The following is an 18,510-nucleotide window of genomic DNA, read 5'->3' on the forward strand; positions in this document are numbered from 1 at the left end:
CGCCTGCTTCACAGTCCACATTTGATGATGTCATAGAACCATCTAATAACTGACTATGAAAAAGCCCAGACACTACCCGGCTTTGTTGAAACTACCACACCAAATGTGAGTCTCTCTGTGTGACAGCTGTAGATGTCCTGAGGAATAAGCAAACTCACCAAAATGACTAAGCAAAATGACCTCACATAAATAAATTACACAAATGAAGTCTGTCATTTTTTTTTTGCATAATTTAAGTTAAAATAGAAAGGAAACTGCACCTTGCAGATGTTAATGGGCCATTCGTGCAAGAAAAAGTCAATCTGCAAACTGTTAACCAATGTTTTTTTCTTTTTAAATGAGGGAAATCATCATTTTCAGCTGTTGTCCCTTGGCGTGTTAGAGTATATGTGCCTGTGTGTTTATTTCCATGTGTAGCAGCTGCAGTTATCTGATTTGCATCTCTCTACAGGAACACAAAACATCCTTTTCATCGGCGAGAGCATAAAACACACCGTGGCTGCGGCAGGCAAATCAGCTGATCTCGCAGCGGTGTGTGTGTGACTACAGTGAAGACGAATCTCCCACACGTACGAACCTCCTCGATGTTTATAACCTTCAGCAAGACAAAAACTGTAAACTGGGTTGCAGGAAGGCTAGTTATAGTAGGAAAGCAAACAGTGTGTGTGTGTGTGGGAGGGAGTTTATGTTTAGTTGTGTTCAAAGTTTGGTTATTCAGAAAGCCGTGATAAGATGGCCGGAAATGACATGTGTGTGTGTTAAGCTATTGTTGCTTCCATCTGCAACACAACGAACATGACTCTGGATGCTACTGTGAGCAAATGACTCAGCATTTTCAGCATCCACTTCCACAATGCTGTAAAATTCCCATGATGCAATGAGGTGAAATCAGCTCATCCTCATAATGAGACCTCCACAAAACCCCTTGGGCACAATCTGCTGTGTGCCCAGCATTGATAACAGTCTGAGGTCACTTTGTGCAGGGAGGAGGTGTTAGAGCAGCTCCACAGCGTCCTCCGGAGGACAGAACAGGAACACTTAGTCCCATCTGTGTGTGTTGACTATGAAAATGTTCTGCTTTAAATCAAACTCAAGACTTAAAACACCCAGAGACATTTTGCACACAAGCACGCACACCAATAAACCGAACAATTAGAGGTGTCGCTTACGTTTTTCAAGGCGATAGAAACATCAAAGCAAAAAACATTTTCATTTTCCAGCATCATTTCTAAAATCGCAGCCAGATCTTCCCGATGGTGCAACGGAGGAAACATCCTCTCCTCATGCTCAGACACCTTTCATTAAATCCATCAGTTACATGTATTTAAAAAGATCATCTGCTTTATATCTCGTCCTCAATGAATAATGCAAACATGCATGATGATCATTTAACAACATGGATACAAAATGTTCCTTTACATTTCTGCCAATGTGATAAAAAAAGATCTTTAATTCATTATTAGATAAGTCATGTTTTGAGGATGTATCTTGTTATTTTGCAAGACTAAGTCATTCATTTGTGAAGATTTCTTATTATTTTGCGTTACTAAGTGATTATGTTGTGATATTAACTCATTTTGTGACACTGTGTCATTATTCTGAGATACTAAGTCATTATTTTGCAATATTAAGTCACTATTTTGAGATAAGTAAGTTATTATTTTGAGAAAAGTCATTGTTTTGAGAAAGTTTCTCATTATTTTGTGATACTAAGTGAATATTTTGAGATATTAGGTCATTATTTTGACTTGCAATATAACTAATTTTGCCATACTAATTCATTATTTTGCGATATTTACTCATTTTGCAACACTAAGTCATTATTTTGAGATTATTAAGTGATTATTTCGCAATACTAAGTGATTATTTTGAGATAATAAGTTATTTTTTTGAGTTACTAACTCATTTTGCGATACTAAGTGATTATTTGGAGCAAGTTTGTCATTACAATCACTTACAGGATCTTTTCTTTTCCATCATAGGGCTAAATTAGGGGGGCTTGGTTGAAAGAGCAGGACAGGTTTCATCTATACTGTAATGGCCACATCTCACCAATAGAGGTCAGTGCAGATTACTTGAAGTGATCTGACTAAATTAAATCAATGTTCTGTACTTCTGTCTGACTAAAGAGAAAAGCATGATGAAAATGAAAAACACTGAAAGCATTATTTTATCTGAGAGGATGAATTTCACGTTTTAGTATTTCCAGACCTCTCGAGTGTCAGCTGAACTCTCGTTAACGCATCACAGCTGGACTTTCCCTGACTACATGATGACTTTTAATTCCATTCACAACTGTGCGTTATGTGAGAAATCGTGATGGTTTTTAATGTTCACATCGTTCACATCTTATTTTATTCTATTTCTGCTGCGGAAGCGAAGCGGAGCCGATGACATCGACAAAAAGACGCCGTGACTGGACCTCTCTTCAGTGACGTAATGGTTGTCACACTCATTTATCTACAATGCACCATGAAGAACATGCTGATCCTGAGCCAGAATAGAAAGTCTTCTTTTTTCTATTTCATTTATATCTTCCACATTATACTTTTCTAATTTTTATGCCATCTTGTAGAGAACTTTTCTGCTTTTACACCAGAGCAATGAAACAGTTATCGTTATTGTTGCAAACCAAGTCATGAACTCAGGTTTTGTTCTTCCTACCTTTCCCCGAGCCGAAGAAGCAGTCCATCTCTACGCTAGAGCGCGAGTGGGACACGCAGAGAGCGGAGCTGGGAACCAGTCCCTCCTGTGGCGGGCTGCGTTCGGTGGTTCGGACCAGACACCAACCGGGCCGCTCGCTCGGCCGCTCCAGCAGCTCCACCGTCTGGCCTGGAGAGGAGAGCAGACGGCTGTTTTACAGAGTGTAACTTCAAGTTTTAGGAAATACTTTTCAGGTAAAAAAAATGTATGTATTGTAGTTTCAAAATAGTGACATCCTTTCTTGTTATTTTAAATACTTAAAGGTCCCATATCATGCTCATTTTCAGGTTCATACTTGTATTTTATATTTCTACTAGAACATGTTTACATGCTGTAATGTTAAAAAAAACAAAAAAACTTTATTTTCCTCATACTGTCTGCCTGAATGTGCTTGTATTTACTCTCTGTCTGAAACGCTCCGTTTTAGTGCATTTCAATGGAATTGCGTTGCTAGGCAACAGCTTGGGTCCATGTTTACTTCTTGTCAGCTGATGTTGTTAACATACACTGCGACCAGAAATAAACTGGGACCCATTTAGAATGTTTACGTTTAAAACTGCGAAATGGTCTAAATATTGTAGATTTGTGACATCACAAATGGAGAAAAAATCTTGACAGCTTGTTTCAAAAACTCAGTTTCTGAATACAGGCTGTGGGTATTTTCTCTGTGGATTGAGTGTTTTGATACTTTCACAGTTTTTATACAGCACTTAAACCTGCTTTATGATATAAAAGACATGGAAATCTCACTTTTTACAATGTGGGACCTTTAAAATACGCCAATATCCTCTCAGCCAAACCAAACTAAAATGCATAAACCCAAACTAAACTGAATCACTTCACTTAAATTTAGCAGGCTTAAGTTGAACCCCAACCTATACCTACAACATTTGGATTAAACTACTAAACCAAACTCTGAATGAACACAGTCTACAGGCAGATCCACGGTGAAATGTGTGAACAGGACGGAGAGGTTTCTCTCACCGGTGCTGACGGACATCTCCGTGCTGCATCCTGCTGTGAAGTCATGAAGGACGACTGTCAACTCGCAGCCACCAGAGAGCTGCGAACACAAAGAGAGATCAGACATTTGATTAGACTTTTAGACTCTCAAAACGTGACTAGTATAACAAGTGTTTTAAAACGACATCCTGTTTGCATGTGTGAGGCAAAATATCAATTTCTAATGTTCTTAATCTCCATTTTAGCCACAAATAAGCTGCTGTAAATCCACCTGATGGTAGAGGGAGAGACACTTAATCCTTCAGTGTTTACACGATAAACACTGAACATTTCCACACTGAAAATACAGAAATTTAAATTTCCCCGCAGGCTGCAAGGAACAGGATGAACCAGCAGCTTGAGGACATGACCTCTCTTTGCTTTTATAACAAACACTGAAACTTACAAAACAGAGAAAGAGACGAACTGAACATGAATAAAAGTTCTGAGTGTGAACAAAATCCTCAATTAGTCCTGAAATCAACCAACGATAAAGGACTGGTGTGTGTTGCCACAAACGTTTCCAGGCAATGACAACCACCACTTCCTGACCTTTTAACTCTAATCTGTGAGATCAATATCACTGCTATCAAGACAGTAATTATCAGTATTATATAACCCATAATAAAGCTCGATCCAGTTCTGATGTGTCGTGACTGATAACCAAACGTGTTCTGTCAACACACCGGATCAACTGTAGGTTAAATAAAATATATCTTCATGCAACATTTTGCAGATGCACCATGCCTTTAAAGGCCCTGGACACTTGGCGTATTTCTATAATATTAAATATTCACGAATAAAAAAGCAACAACACATTTAGCTATTATTCATCAAGAGTTTAAAAGAGACAGCTATTTATCAGTCTAGATTGTTTTGGTGTGAGTTGCCGAGTGTTGGAGACATCAACCATAAAGATGTTGATAATGGCACTCAGCTTGTGGTGCTCGAAGCTCCAAAAAAATACATTTGAAAAACTAAACCGCACCGTCTCTTTCCAGAAATCATGACCCGGTAACTCATGATGAGCCACAGACCTTGTTATGAGTGTTTTCATGTAGGAACTATTTTCTTTCTACCAAACTACACCCATATCACGGTACAGAAGGAAGCGAGGCTCGTCTTCATAACTAACTGATGCTGCTAGCTCACCTTAGGGGTGGGCAATATTGCACAATTTGGTTTCACTCCGATACCAAGTAATACAACGCAAGGATCGCCAGTATTGATACTTTTAAAAAAAATATATATATATATGTTTTATTATTATTGTAAATTGAATGTGCAAACATGAAAAAAGCTTTTTTTTTTTAATAAACAAAGTGCAAACATGTATTTGTTGAGAATAATAAATGTTTTAAAACTTGTTTTTAGTGCAAATAACTAAAAGAGGACAAACTGCCCTCAACCATCATTCACAGCTGTGAAACAGCTCTAAACATGCTCCTCTTTCTTCAGCCATCACGTGTCTGTCGGAGTAACTACTCAGGGCGCTGCACGTGCACAACGCATGTGTTTGAATGCATATAACACCACACAACAGCAGTGAGAAGCAAACAGTACAACAGAACATTGTCTGCACAGACAGTTCTACTGTTTGATGAAATACAAACGGGTGTAGAAGAGACAAACTAATTCCTTTTTTTGTACCGATCCTATTAACGCCAGTCACAAGCCTCTCGCCTCTCTCGTGAGTAGATGCACGCTTCCTTCTGCGTGGTGACACGGTTGGTGGGTGTAGTTTGGTAGAAAGAAAATAGTTCCTACATGAAACTGCTCACAACAAGGTCCGTAGATTATCTCGAGTAACCGGGTCATGATTTCTTGATAGAAACATTGCTGCTGAGTTTTTTTAAATTAGTTTTTTCGCGTGTTGAGCACCACAAGCAGAGTGACATCTAGTGCCATTATATTGGGGAGAAGGCAGACATCTCTACGGCTGATATCTCCAACATTCAGCAACTCCAACACCAAAACAATTAGATTGATAAATAGCTCTACAGGTAAGAGGATAAATATGTATATCGATTTTAAGGTGTGGTATTTTGATCAGCTTTGATTGACAGTAACCAAACAAGCCACAGACTGTCATGACATCACCTGTTGCCAACTGAGCCCTGCCCACTCCAAACCAGAAACAGAAATCTCTCATGTGAAACATCCAAAACTCCTCAAACTTTGGCAGAAAACAGTGTCTTCATGTAGGACACCATTACTAACAGTAAAAAGGCGATTGAGAAAATTTGTTTTTAGGGGCGTTAAAGTGTTTTGTTAAGGCCGGAGATGAATAGAAGTTGTCCAAATTCACAATAATTCAGCTGTCAAACATCTAAATATATAGAAACTGGCTTTACGAGTGAACTTAAATGTGGATCTGCTTGACTAAGTCTGGACTTTGTGGCTACATCTCACTGAGCTGAGAGTTAAATCACTTCTACTCATAATTGACCACACTGAGCTGGATAATGTGACCTCGGAGAAATCATCTCAAGCAGCGGTCGTAAATATTATCAGTTAATAATTGACAGGAAGTGATAGCGTTATAGTTGACGTCATACTTCTGAGGTGTGTTGACCTTTACTCCCAGTAAACTGAAACACAATTTGAGTCACTACACAATAAATAAAATGCAGTAAAACAACAGCAGCACACGAGATAGAAGGTAACAGAACAAACTCAAGTTGCAGAGGAAACGTGTGTTTAAAACAAACAGAGGAGCTCACTGATAAAAACTTCCTGAACTGAAATGACCTGGACACCTGATAACACCTGTGTACAGTAGAAACACACAGTCAGCTGATGACAGCAGGGCTGGGTGTACCGTACTGTGGAGCGGATCAACTAGCGAAGCCAGACACAACAGCACATCGCCTGGATCTGTCTCATGTTGTTTTGTTGTTGGGACCTTTCTGACTTCTCGCTCGCCGACAGGCAGCAGTCACACCGGCGACACAAACAAACTGAGACGGTGTTTTGTCTGAAACAGCCCGTCGCCGTCTTCAGACAGACTTATCTGAAAAGCTGCTAACGTGGACTGCAGTAGAGCCACACCCTATTTTCAGCAAACATGGCTGACAGGAGGAAGCATTAAGTCACATTTAATCTATTAATCATATTGTTAGAGTACATCATTTGTGTTTGACCCATAGACTGTACATAAGAAGTGGACATAGTCACCGTGACGTTACCCATTGGTTTGCGGATTTGCTGTTTTGAAGCTTTGAGTTCGGCATTCTGTCCGTCTACATCTTGTTTTTTTGCAACCAGAAGTCACACGGGAGGGTCATTTTTAGATGACCAAAATGTTATAATTAACTTTCATGAAGTGAAAACACACTGTGAAAGGGTTAAAGTTGTAAGACGAAAACACGGACAACGCCCAGACCGGACAACGCCGTGGTAGCGACCTGTCAATCACAAGGTAGCCACGCCCTAAAGCATCCCCTGCTTTATGGTCTATTTGACTCTAAATGGGACCATCATTTACTAAATGAACATCATGCTGTATTGAAGAAGACTTGAAACTAGAGATTGAAACCATAAACTCATGTTTACAATGTTTACTGAGGTAATAAATCAAGTGAGAAGTAGGCTCATTTTCTCATAGACTTCTATCAATCAGACTTCTATTTGCAACCGGAGGAGTCGCCCCCTGCTGGCTGTTAGAAAGAATGCAAACTTAAGGCTCTTCACCGTTGGCTTCACTTCTCAGACTCGGAAGTAGCCCACCAGTTTAAACTGTGTTTAAAGTAAAGATGAGATGTTATATTGCTTATGCATGTCAAAATATCATGAAAGATTAATAGCTTTTAGTCCAATGGAACAGTCGGGGAATCTGAATGTCACCGCAAAGGAAATAGGGAAATACTATTTAGATTTATTCTGACTCTTCTGATTTGACTTTCTAATAATCCAGTCATATTATAATGCATCCTATTGATTATGTACACAGAATATTCAACTCAGAAGGGCTTTGAACATCCTGTTTTCTGGAGATACTTCAGAAATTGAGCATCTTGCGAGTAGATAGAACGAGGCTGATACAAAACATCACTGTATTCATTAATATGAGTAAACCACTCATGAAAAATAAATAAATGTGTGTTTTTTGTTGAAAAAGGTCACTTGTTTCGCTTTTAATTAGGTGTTTTTTTTGTGTTCAGATTCTCCGTCCAAGTGGAATGGACAGAAAAAAACACATGGTTTAAGTATTTTAATCAATTTGTTTTATTGGTAATGATCTATGAGTGCATTTAAAGTAGAAATCCACCATTACAATATATATTTTTTTTGTGTTTGGAGCATTCTGAACGGGTTAAATCAGTCGTACCAGTTGTTGTAATATTACAGCAGTGAATGAATACAATCCTGTCTTTGACACTGCAGCCAGACTTCTGCCCCAGTTCTTCTTCTTCCTGAGGTTCCTTCCCTTTTAAAGGTTTTCTTATTTGAAGCGAGAGTCTAAGGACAGAGGGAGTCGTACAGATTGTAAAACCCCTTGAGGCAAATTTGTGATATTGGGCTATATAAATAAACTTGACTGAACATTAAAAGTCAAAGATAAATCCATGTATAATGACACAAAAGTAGCTCCAGGATGTAAAGTAAGCTATTTCCCTCTCTTCCTCTATCTGCCTTGTCTGCTCTACTCTGTCTCATTGTCTTGGAAAATGTCAGGGTGTGTGTTTTAATGTGTGTGTGTGTGTGTGTGTGTGTGTGTAAGTAGGCGCTCTTTGCCAGGCTAAAGATCTCCTAGCAACAAGGACCCCTGTTTCTATAAAAGGTGCAGGTGAGTTTATACCTGACAGATGGCCACGAACACACACACACACACACACACACACACACAGACACACACACACACACACACAGCGTCAAACGGCCCTGCAGCCCCCACGCAGGTGTTGTCTCTTATTCTGGCTGATTAGACCTCCGCTCAGGTCGAAGGCGGAGCTATACTGGGAATTATGACGTCACCAAACTTCATGCACTAACAACAATTCAATCCGCTCCATTTGGTTGCGCCGGCGTGCCGCTGCTTACGTAGCGGCGTGGGTGTGGAAACCTGCTATGACTCTGTATCTAGCAGCTGCAGGTAGTTGAGATGCTGTGGTAGTCTTTAGTCTTTCCACAGCCTTTAAGCATATTTTATTGTCTCATTGCTACCTTAAGGGGTAGGCTGGGTGTTTTGAAGCGGGGCTGTATGAGGTACTTATCCATAGTCAGTGTATTACCGACAGTAGATGACGGTCGGCACGCCCCCAGTTTGGAGAAACAGACGGGAGTAGCAGCACGGGGGCAACGGAAAAACATCTAAAAGAAAGGCTCACCTAAACAATCCAATATCAGTTTAATTGTACGCTATATTCACCGCTTTACCTTGTTGTCAGACAGGCTTATCTGTTCTGTCGGGGAACTGAAGCCGTCAGCTAGGCTCTATACAAAGCCACCAGACTCCATTCACAAAAACAGTAAAGTTACCTCGCAGAACACAGAAGTTATTGGTCTACCGCTGCCTCGATTGGTCTTGGTCTTGATCTTGTCTCTTGGACCCCTCCACCACAACTCCTGCCCTCTCTGTGTGTCTCTTTCACTCTTTAATGAATTATTATCAACATGAAAACTAGCTGAAGAGGTGAGAATCAAGAGCCACAAGGATTTCAGCCAGCAGTGTGACTAAACCTCCCAATAGACCGACCTCTATCCTCTAATCTGACGGTCTGTTTGTTTGTGTGTGTGTGTGTGTGTGTGTATGTGTGTGTTCGAGGGTGTGTCTTGTACTCTACTGCTATCTGTCATATGACCATTTCCGTGCACTGAAAACACACACACACACACACACACGCATGCGGCAGCTTGTGATGGTCATATGTTAGAGCAGAAGAAGACAGTTTTAAGCAGAACAAACACACACTTCACCTCCTTCAACGGCAGAACGAATGGAAGCTGTTGAGTTTAGGAAACTTTGAGTTATAAACTGACATTATCCAGTGATTGATTGACGAGCTGAAGATTTTATTCTGTTTCTATAGCGACTACAGCAGCCTCCGTTTATCAGTAGTTCAGTATGAGTGAAACAGAAGGAACGGCGGGGTTATTGAAAAATGTGTGACGGCTTTAATTGGTTTGACTTCAGCCGCACTCATTAGCGCAGCATGAAGTCACCACTTAATATTTGCCAATAACTTCTAGTCTATATTTCATGGGGCCTTTATGTTCAGAACAGGGGAAAGAAAGGCATCCCTCCCGTCCTTTTAAAGGAGCAGTGCGTATAGATCTGGCAGTATCTAGCAGTGAGTTTGCAGATTGCAGCCAACCGCGTGCAAAGCGTGTAGAAGAACTACAAACGCGAATGGCCCTCTCTAGAGCCAGTTGTTGTAAGGGTAGCGTATTGGAGTAGAGGTGGGAAGTGAGTGGTGAAGCAAGAGAGAGAGGCCGGCGGAGAGTGACATTATCGACTCTGGCCCAAGCAGTAAAAGTTAACAGAGTTTGGTTCGTCCGTTCTGGGCTACTGTAGAAACATTGTGGACTCCATGGAGAGGACCCGCTCCCTATGTAGGTATAAACGGCTCATTCTAAGGTAAAACACAATTTTCATTTTCAGGTGATTATACACTAAAGAATACATACTTATTAGCATTATATTCCATTTCTGCCAATATATCCCCCTAATTGTTGCACACTGATCCTTTAAAACAAGCATGAGTGAGTTGACATGCTTGATATTGCAATACAATTAGACTAAAGACAGTAAAAGGAAATACAAAAACATATAAATCAAGATGAAAAAAAAAAACTTGCCAACTGGGTTAATTATACAGATCCCCATTAATTTGAAAAATCTGCCATTTTGACAGTCCTATAACTTCTGTCTCACGCACACGGGATTCTGAAAAGGTTTGCCAGGGAGTGAAAACTGCTGACATAAACCAGAGTTACAGTGCACGCTTGTGTGGAAATATGTTTGATAGTCAGGGACCACCGACCCCGTCTCCAAGGAATTACTCATTTGCAATATACTTTCATCCACGGGCAACATTTTGTTCCAGTTGCACGTTCATGTTCTGTCTACAGGTCAGATTGGACTTTTCTAATATTCAAAGAACACCAAGATCTTTCCCAAACATGACCATAAAACATGTTAATCATGCTTTACTTCAATATATTTCTTACGAGAGCAGCGTGGCATTTCTATCATTTGAATTCCTAAAACAGTTCATTTAGCTAAATAACATTAAAGAGTCTCATGACTTCAGCTGGAGATGCTCCAGAGATGTTGTCATAGCTAAATATATAAGAGCAAACAGTCTTTAAGCTGTTTAAACAGAGTCTGTTACCATCATTTTCATATTAACAGTTTCTGTGAACTGTAAAGATCAAGCACAGTTTGCTTGTAAAATCTGAATTTAGTGCTTATCCATAAGAAATTTAGCAGATGTTATATGATAGAAGGGCACAAAGCTACATTTTGTTGTTGCACTATGAACACTTATTCGTGCCGAATTGGAAGAAATTCCCTCAAGGTGTTCCTGACACCCGATAAGGCTGTTATCAGCTCATTAAATGAGTGTTATTAGTCTTTATAAGCCTCATAGATGTGAGTCAGAATAGGCCTTCTACACCTACTTTGTTGTAAGTGAAAGCAAAACTCGAAAGCAAGACGTAACACGTAACCTATTAGTTAAGTTTAGGGGAAATAGATCGTGTTTTGGCTTAAAAATAACTTCCTTTGAAAAGTTAAAGTGAAATTTAAGGTTGTGAACACACAACCTCCATCGCCCCCGACCACCACCCCATATGGAGTTTCACGTAGTCTATACTACAGCGCCTGACTTCCGTTTTTGCTCCGTCTCTTATCGCAGCACACTGTTTATAAATAACTGATTTTATGCGTAAGAATGTGTCAGAAAGCTGCAAAATGTTGGATAATTTCCTCTTTTGTTGCAGGTACACCATTGAGGTGCATGCAATTCACACTATAAGGTGGCTGAACTGTTCACACTATACGCGACTTGCTGTCCTGTAATCAGGAGTCTTGAAGTCGTTGTGGTTTTCAAACTACATGACTGACCGGTGACAGGAGGTCACGCACTACAACATCTTTCACCGGGAGGAATCCCTGATGAGTATATGTCTGGTCTCCAAACTACATTTTGTCACAAAAACACACGTGAGAAGTGGCACAGGCTTAGTCATGCTTGCTGAAGTTGTTGTTGTTGGCACGTGTTCACTAGCCTGTTTACAACAAGTCTAATATTTACCCTATGAAGATCAGTCAGCGTTATGTTTATTCATGCAAACATCCAACACTCTAGGTGCACCAACAACTTTGGTCCGTTTTGCAAATGCAACATATAAAGTAAAGTCCCCACAGTGCATACTGTATTGTGACAGGCGACCCCTCCGCCAGGTTTTTCCCATCAACCCGTGCATCACGCTCTCATTGGCTGGAGCTCCCTGACAGAGTCCCAGACTGGTCCATATATTGAGCATGCCAGATATCTGGAATGAGTCTGCGATGCACCGGCAAACCTCTCGGCTCGCGTCTTGTAAAAGTTAATATCGCTCGAGTGCCGATGGTTGCACATGACACACACATAATCTAGTAGTGTCCATATTTGGCTTTTTGTTTACTGTTTATGCACAGACTATATGGGAGTGGGCAGTGGTGTGGATAGAGTGTGGTGCATTTAATCAGCAGAACAACAGCATGAGACTGTTTACACTGTTGATCCAGCGTGTCTGGCCTGTAATCTGAATCAAACTGGCTTCTGGACGCTCACATTTTATTTATCCCGTTTCTCTCTGTGGCAGCTAATGGCCTGTTTCCTGTCTGTCTGTCCTCCTGGCACACACACACCCTGTTTAACCATTAACCTCCCCAATTACACACACACACAGAGACACACACTCCCTCCTGCAGTCCAGCTTTACAACACACTAAGTGAAAGTCAACAGCACGAATGATCTGGATTAGCATCTGAATCAGTGGCCAAACCTCAGCGGTGACCAACAACAACTAAACACTTTCTCAGATTTCATAAACCGCTTGGAGGAGGGCTGCACGTTACTGTTTTTTACAATCTTTATTACTTGATATGAAAGCTGAATTTTTCACTATTAGGTCAACATCAAAGCACGCCTCAGTGAAAGATCAGTCAGATCTTCAGCGCACACAAGCTGTCTTTTCTCTCAGCAGCTCCATTCAGGCAGAAAATCAAGTCAAAACAGAGGATTGTTGTGCAGATGTTTGACAGGAGTGACGTGAGCTCAAATACTGTATTTCAACATGTTTTACTACAGGATTACTTCTATCAATACACAAATCAGTAGTATAGTGTTTGCAGACTTAGACGTGTAAGTGCGTTATTTACATGCTCACAAAATCACATGTAATGTTTCTACCTGCATCTAAAAATCATCACTGTAGCAAGATCACAGCCACTTAGGTTGAGTATATTTACACACTTTGGGTCATTTACTTTTTAATTTCACTTCATTCTAGCTGCAGCATTTTTACTTCTATGATTCAGCAAAGTTGAGTCAAACATGACGACTAACATGCTACTTCCAGACACGCAGTCTAACAGTAAAGTAGCGTATCAGTCATTGCAGACAGTATAGTGAATGAAAACAGTGTTTAAAGTATAATCTGAGCAACAGTGTGTTTGTACTCACTCTGCTGCTCTCTTTGAACAGTTTAAAGCTCATCCACTTTGGCATGTTGATCTCTCCTCTGCTGTCTCCCTCTCTCTCTGTCGCTCTCTCCGTCTCTGACAACTCCCTCGTTTGTGTCTTTGCCACACACACAAACACGCCCTCACACTGTCTCTCCCTCTCTCTCTCTGTCTCTCTCTTCCTCTCTCCCTCTTCTCTCTCTCTCTGAACAAACAGCCATAGCTTTGTATTAGATGGGGACGGCACTCTGCTTGATGTGTGTGTGCTCACATTTCTCCCACTCATTGGAAGCTACTGGGGCACTAAAACACTTTCCAGGACTCCTTGCGTGTATGTGTGTCTCTCTCTCTGTGTGTGTGTGTGTGTGTCTGTGTGTCACAGAAGTCATATGACCAGCAGATGGCTACTGTACGGCTTCAGTCTGAACCCGACACTGAATGCATTTGATTCATGAGAACACACACGTGCAAACAATTGAAAGCCAGTGTAACAGTGTTGTAGCTGAATGCTGGAACACTTTAGAAATCACTACAATACATAACATCAGTTACTCATCTGAAGACGTCACATATTACTTCCTAAGTAGTTATATTAAAGTGCGGCTCGCCGAAATAATTGCATTGTTCTGCGGCCGGGAGGCGTGTTCATGTGTTTCAGGTGGGAAGAAATTCTTTGTAACATAGGTCAACATGTTACAGGTTTCTCAGGACTCTGTTTACTGATTTACTGTTTACCGACAAAAAGTTAAACTGTCTCAAACCTTTTGTCAGTCGGTCACACTTCGCTGCAGAATCAAACGGCTGCAGCTCGCTCAGCTTTCCATAGCCTTACATCCAGCATGAGCCATGACAGTTTCATAAAATCAAGCTATAGGAGAGAAGTATGAATAAATTAAAATGTTACAGCCACATACACTTTGCTGCAAGAACTCCATCTACAGACGGATTTTTGTCAAATTAATAGTTTGTCAGTTTATTTTTACCGTTAACGCAATGTTTTGTTTTTTAATGCATATTATTTGCTTCAAATAACACGCAAAAACTGAAATTCCGCAAAGAATTAGATCCTCATGGAGGCCGAAATCATGTGTGTTGCCATGCAACTTGGGATTGGTCATTTTCAGTTGACTGTGCCACCGCATTTCCACTTTTCGATTTGTCTACAATGAAACGCCGAGGGACAGAGACGCTGGATAGCTTGTTCCTTTCTCTCGTGGTTGTATATCCATCAATTTCTACGTGCATTTCCTCCAACATTATCAAAGGTACTTTTTAACATTGTTATCGTTACTGTAAGTGCAATAAAACCTTGACAAGTAAAGAGCCAATACTTTATCAATACACTTAAGCATAAACATGTAAACTTGAAGCAAAGCAATATTTCATCCTGCTCTGTCCGCAGTCTCTCGTCCACCGCTACCATGTTTACACAAGCACAGCGCGCTAGCTCGGCTAATAGCAAATTGTTACAAACAAGCTAAAACTAAAGCAGATAGAGGGCTCCATCACTAGTAGCATCCTTTCTGAAGGTAAAATGTTTTATTTTATACTTTTCATGGATAAATTGGTGCCTTTGCCAGGGATACAAATCACAGCCAAAGCATGCCCCCAGACCTCCCTCGGTTACTCTGCACCTTCAACGCATAACCTGGACACCAGTCAAAAAAAAAGAAATTCCCACCAGCCCCCAGTTGGTTCGATACATACTGGGACAAAAAAAACAACCAGTGTTGCCAACTTTAGCTAAAGATATCCATCAGGGAGATTCCCTGTTAATGTGGCCTGTAGCCAACTGCAGAACTACTTTTAGATACTTTCATGTGACAGCAATCCCAAATATGTCACATGTACAGTCCTGCATGATGGAAATTAACTTCTCCTCAATGTACACTATGTGATATTAAAAACATGTGGAACCAGAGGGAAGTGATTTGGTATAAATGTTGGTCTGGCTGTTGCTAATTACAGGCTCAGATTATACAAGAAAAACAAGTTGTCTTGTACATGTAAAGTTTCTTGCCATGCAGATAATTTTGTTTAGTTTGAAGGAGTTTGAGATATGAATCTCTCAGATTTGTGCTGCCAAGCTAATACAGTGGAAATGAATTACATTTCATTAGTGGTGCTAAAGATTCAGTGGTGCTTTGAGCTTTGATGCATGCTGACATGCTGATGTTTAGCATTAGTCTTGACGAGGGTTCATCCTGAGAGCGACATAATTGTTTGTACCAACTTTCATGGCAGTCCATCCAAAAGTTGTTGAGACATTTCACTCAAATGTCAACCTCATGAAACGTACCCTCGTACACGATATCTTACGAAAAGTTATTCCTCATTTTTCATGCGGTTTACTGCGAATGTACAGCAACGCGTGACGCACGTGTCAATTTCCGCTCTAGTCTTTTCAACGTAAACTTCCGTCTTCACAGGAAACAACTTGGTTAGGTTTAGGCAACGAAACTACTTAGTTTTAGGTTTAGGAAAATATCGTGGTTTGGGTTAAAATAACACCGGAAGTGGCGTAAATTAAATATGGAAGTTGAGTGACAAATAACTCAAAGTTGACTTCCGTGTGGCGTCTTTTGACCCACCCATCCACCCTGATCTACTTCTTATGCAGCGGTTGTTGCTCTTTATATTTCCTGGTTCACGATTATGTGGATTACACACAAATTGATTTTTGTGTAATATGTACAAATTAAAGTGCATTACTTCTCGTAGGTATAGCTACGAATGGTGTATGAGAACAGTCTGCCTCATGGTGGCGCTAGAAGAAAAGTCACTGGATCTCCAAAGTCATTACATTTCATCCTTTGGGGATCATGAATATCTGTATTCAATTTAATGTCAATTCATCCAAAAGTTGCTGTGATATTTCAGTCTTGACTAAAGTGGTGGACCGACCAACCAACAGACCAACAGAGAGGTAAGTAAGACATTTATTTTACTCATCTGTGTCAGCTTGGCTTTTAACTTCTGAGCAATAAAATCATTCATAGACTTAAGCCAGGCGTCATACAGTATATTGCTTTACGCCATTTAAGGCACAGGGATAAAAATGGATTCAGCCCTTTCCAACCAGTGCTGCATATATAGGAGTAATGTGCTAGTAAGTTTTATTGGTTCTGGCTCACAGAAAAACACAATTTTTACTCCAACTGAAGGCGGAGGCTAAACAAAGTGTTTGTCCTCTGACCTGCAGGGCTGTGGTAGAGCCATGAGGGCTGCCAAGCTGTCAACCGCTGGAACAGTGCTTAAAAATAACATTAAAGACCGCAGACTGAGCCACAGCTGACTCACTGCACCAAGAAACGTCACAGAAAAGACATAATTCCACTCAACGTCACAGAGCTGACATACACATATATATAACAAGATGTTACAGAACTGGCTGGAACCTGTCAACAAAACATCACAGGGCTATCCTGAATCACATCATGTATAGTACTGGCATAGAGCTGTCTTTAAGTATCTGGACTGTAGCACAACAAGTCTTTATACCTAAATGACGAAAAAGGTAGTTTGTCGGTGACTTCTAAAATAACCATAGAAATGGTTTCTGGTCAGCCGTCTTTAAAAGGTTAAGGTCGGGTTCAGTTAAGGCAGCTGAGGCTACGGAAAGTTGCCTTCATGGATAAAAGAAAACATGAACTTTTGGTGGGAAAAAGGTCACAAATCATAGTCTCCAGTGTCAAAGTCACAACCTATGTATGCCCACAACCATTCGCCTTGACATTTTGTTACTTCCCACTTCGCTAATTAAAGGGGCGGTCATTACTCAAGAGGTATAAACAGGTAGCTCTGTAAACCAACACATTTGGTTAAAATCATGACTATAAGGTTAAAGTTCTGATTTAATTTGAGGGTCTTTACATCAATGTTGAGTGTAGTAACTAACATTCATATGTAGAATCTGTCGGCAACGGGACAAGATTTTGGTCTCAGAAGCGTTCTGGTTTCCATTTCTAGTCGTGCAGAGTAGTGTTGACCAATCACGTTCAAGCAGGCTTTGGTTGAATGTTGGTAAACAGTCGGTATGGAGAGCAAAAGAGGTGGAACACATTGGTTCGAAATGCAATCTGGGAACCCATCGGCTATCGTCTGAGGATGATTTAGCTTTTTATGGGTTTAAAATTAGCTTGTAAACTGCTTGTGAAACAATCCCGTCGTCATCCGTCGTCATCTCTCAACTCCGGTCTCGCATCCCAAGTTGCTAATCGGACTGTAAACAATGAGCAGCGCAAAGAAAAGGCAGTCTTCGCCCGGATATCCACTGGCTACACCGGAAACCCAGAAATATAGTCCCTTGCCCCCCCATGAGGCTAACAGGCTTATCCGTTGTCAGACCGATAGCCGATGGGTTCAGAGATTGGTGAGTCTAGAATATATCAAGTGCTTTCAATTCCTACAATTAATGTGAACAATATGGATGTAAACACCTCCGATATCACTGTTCAAAGATTAAGATCAGCACATTAATCTCCTTGTGTCAAATCTAATCTACTGGAGTACAGTTCTAAATTAATAAATAAAAAAAACTGTGCTCTGTCCGAATAGGTCAGGGCTGCTCTGTATGTCTGCTAAGCCAGCGCAATGATTGCCAAAGGATGCAAGATAAAAACTGTCCTATCAGTACTTCAGGAGGACGATCAATCTATCGGAAGTGCTGCTAAATGTCAACCTGCTTCTCAAACAGTAACAGAGACGGTCTGAAATAAGTGAGAGATTACACCGCAGTACGTCTTGCACTGGTTTATATTAGCATGGCACCAAGATTGTTTTTTATCTGTCAGACGAAGGAAACAGGGAGAGAAGGCAAGAGGGGGCGGGGGGGAGGAGGAGGAGGAGGAGGAGGTATTCGTCATATAAAACTTCTCCAAAAACCACCAGAAACAGTAGCTTCCCTCCCTGTCTACACACACACACATCATCATCCTCTAGACCCAGACAGCCAGTGGAACATCTGACTATGCCAATGCTGATGTTATTATAGTATACGGGAGGGAGAGAGCGGGGGAGAGAGAGACGGAGAGAGAGACGGAGATGTGTAAAAATTGAGAAAGGAGAGAGGGATGGATTGCATAAGGAGCAACTAATTGTGGGTGTGTGCACCTAGAAAAGAGAAGTG

At 40.8% G+C, this 18,510-nt stretch overlaps 1 protein-coding gene across 5 annotated transcripts in view; it reads right to left on the reverse strand.

Annotated features, from left to right (window-relative positions):
- Positions 1–18,510, reverse strand: part of kalrna (kalirin RhoGEF kinase a) — a 160,026-nt gene that overhangs the window by 46,719 nt on the left and 94,797 nt on the right. For 3 of the 5 annotated variants that reach the window (XM_074657762.1, XM_074657761.1, XM_074657763.1), the window contains exons 39-40: positions 3,688–3,766; positions 2,665–2,832 (exon numbers count right to left, since the gene is read on the reverse strand). In XM_074657762.1, the coding sequence (XP_074513863.1) occupies positions 2,665–2,832; positions 3,688–3,766 (247 nt within the window). Of the gene's footprint in view, positions 1–2,664; positions 2,833–3,687; positions 3,767–13,383; positions 13,510–18,510 lie in introns of those variants that run through there. The other 2 variants (XM_074657764.1, XM_074657765.1) reach the window with 2 other exon arrangements.

This window comes from Sebastes fasciatus, chromosome 14 (genome assembly GCF_043250625.1).
Source record: "Sebastes fasciatus isolate fSebFas1 chromosome 14, fSebFas1.pri, whole genome shotgun sequence".
Classification (NCBI taxonomy): Eukaryota; Metazoa; Chordata; class Actinopteri; order Perciformes; family Sebastidae; genus Sebastes; species Sebastes fasciatus.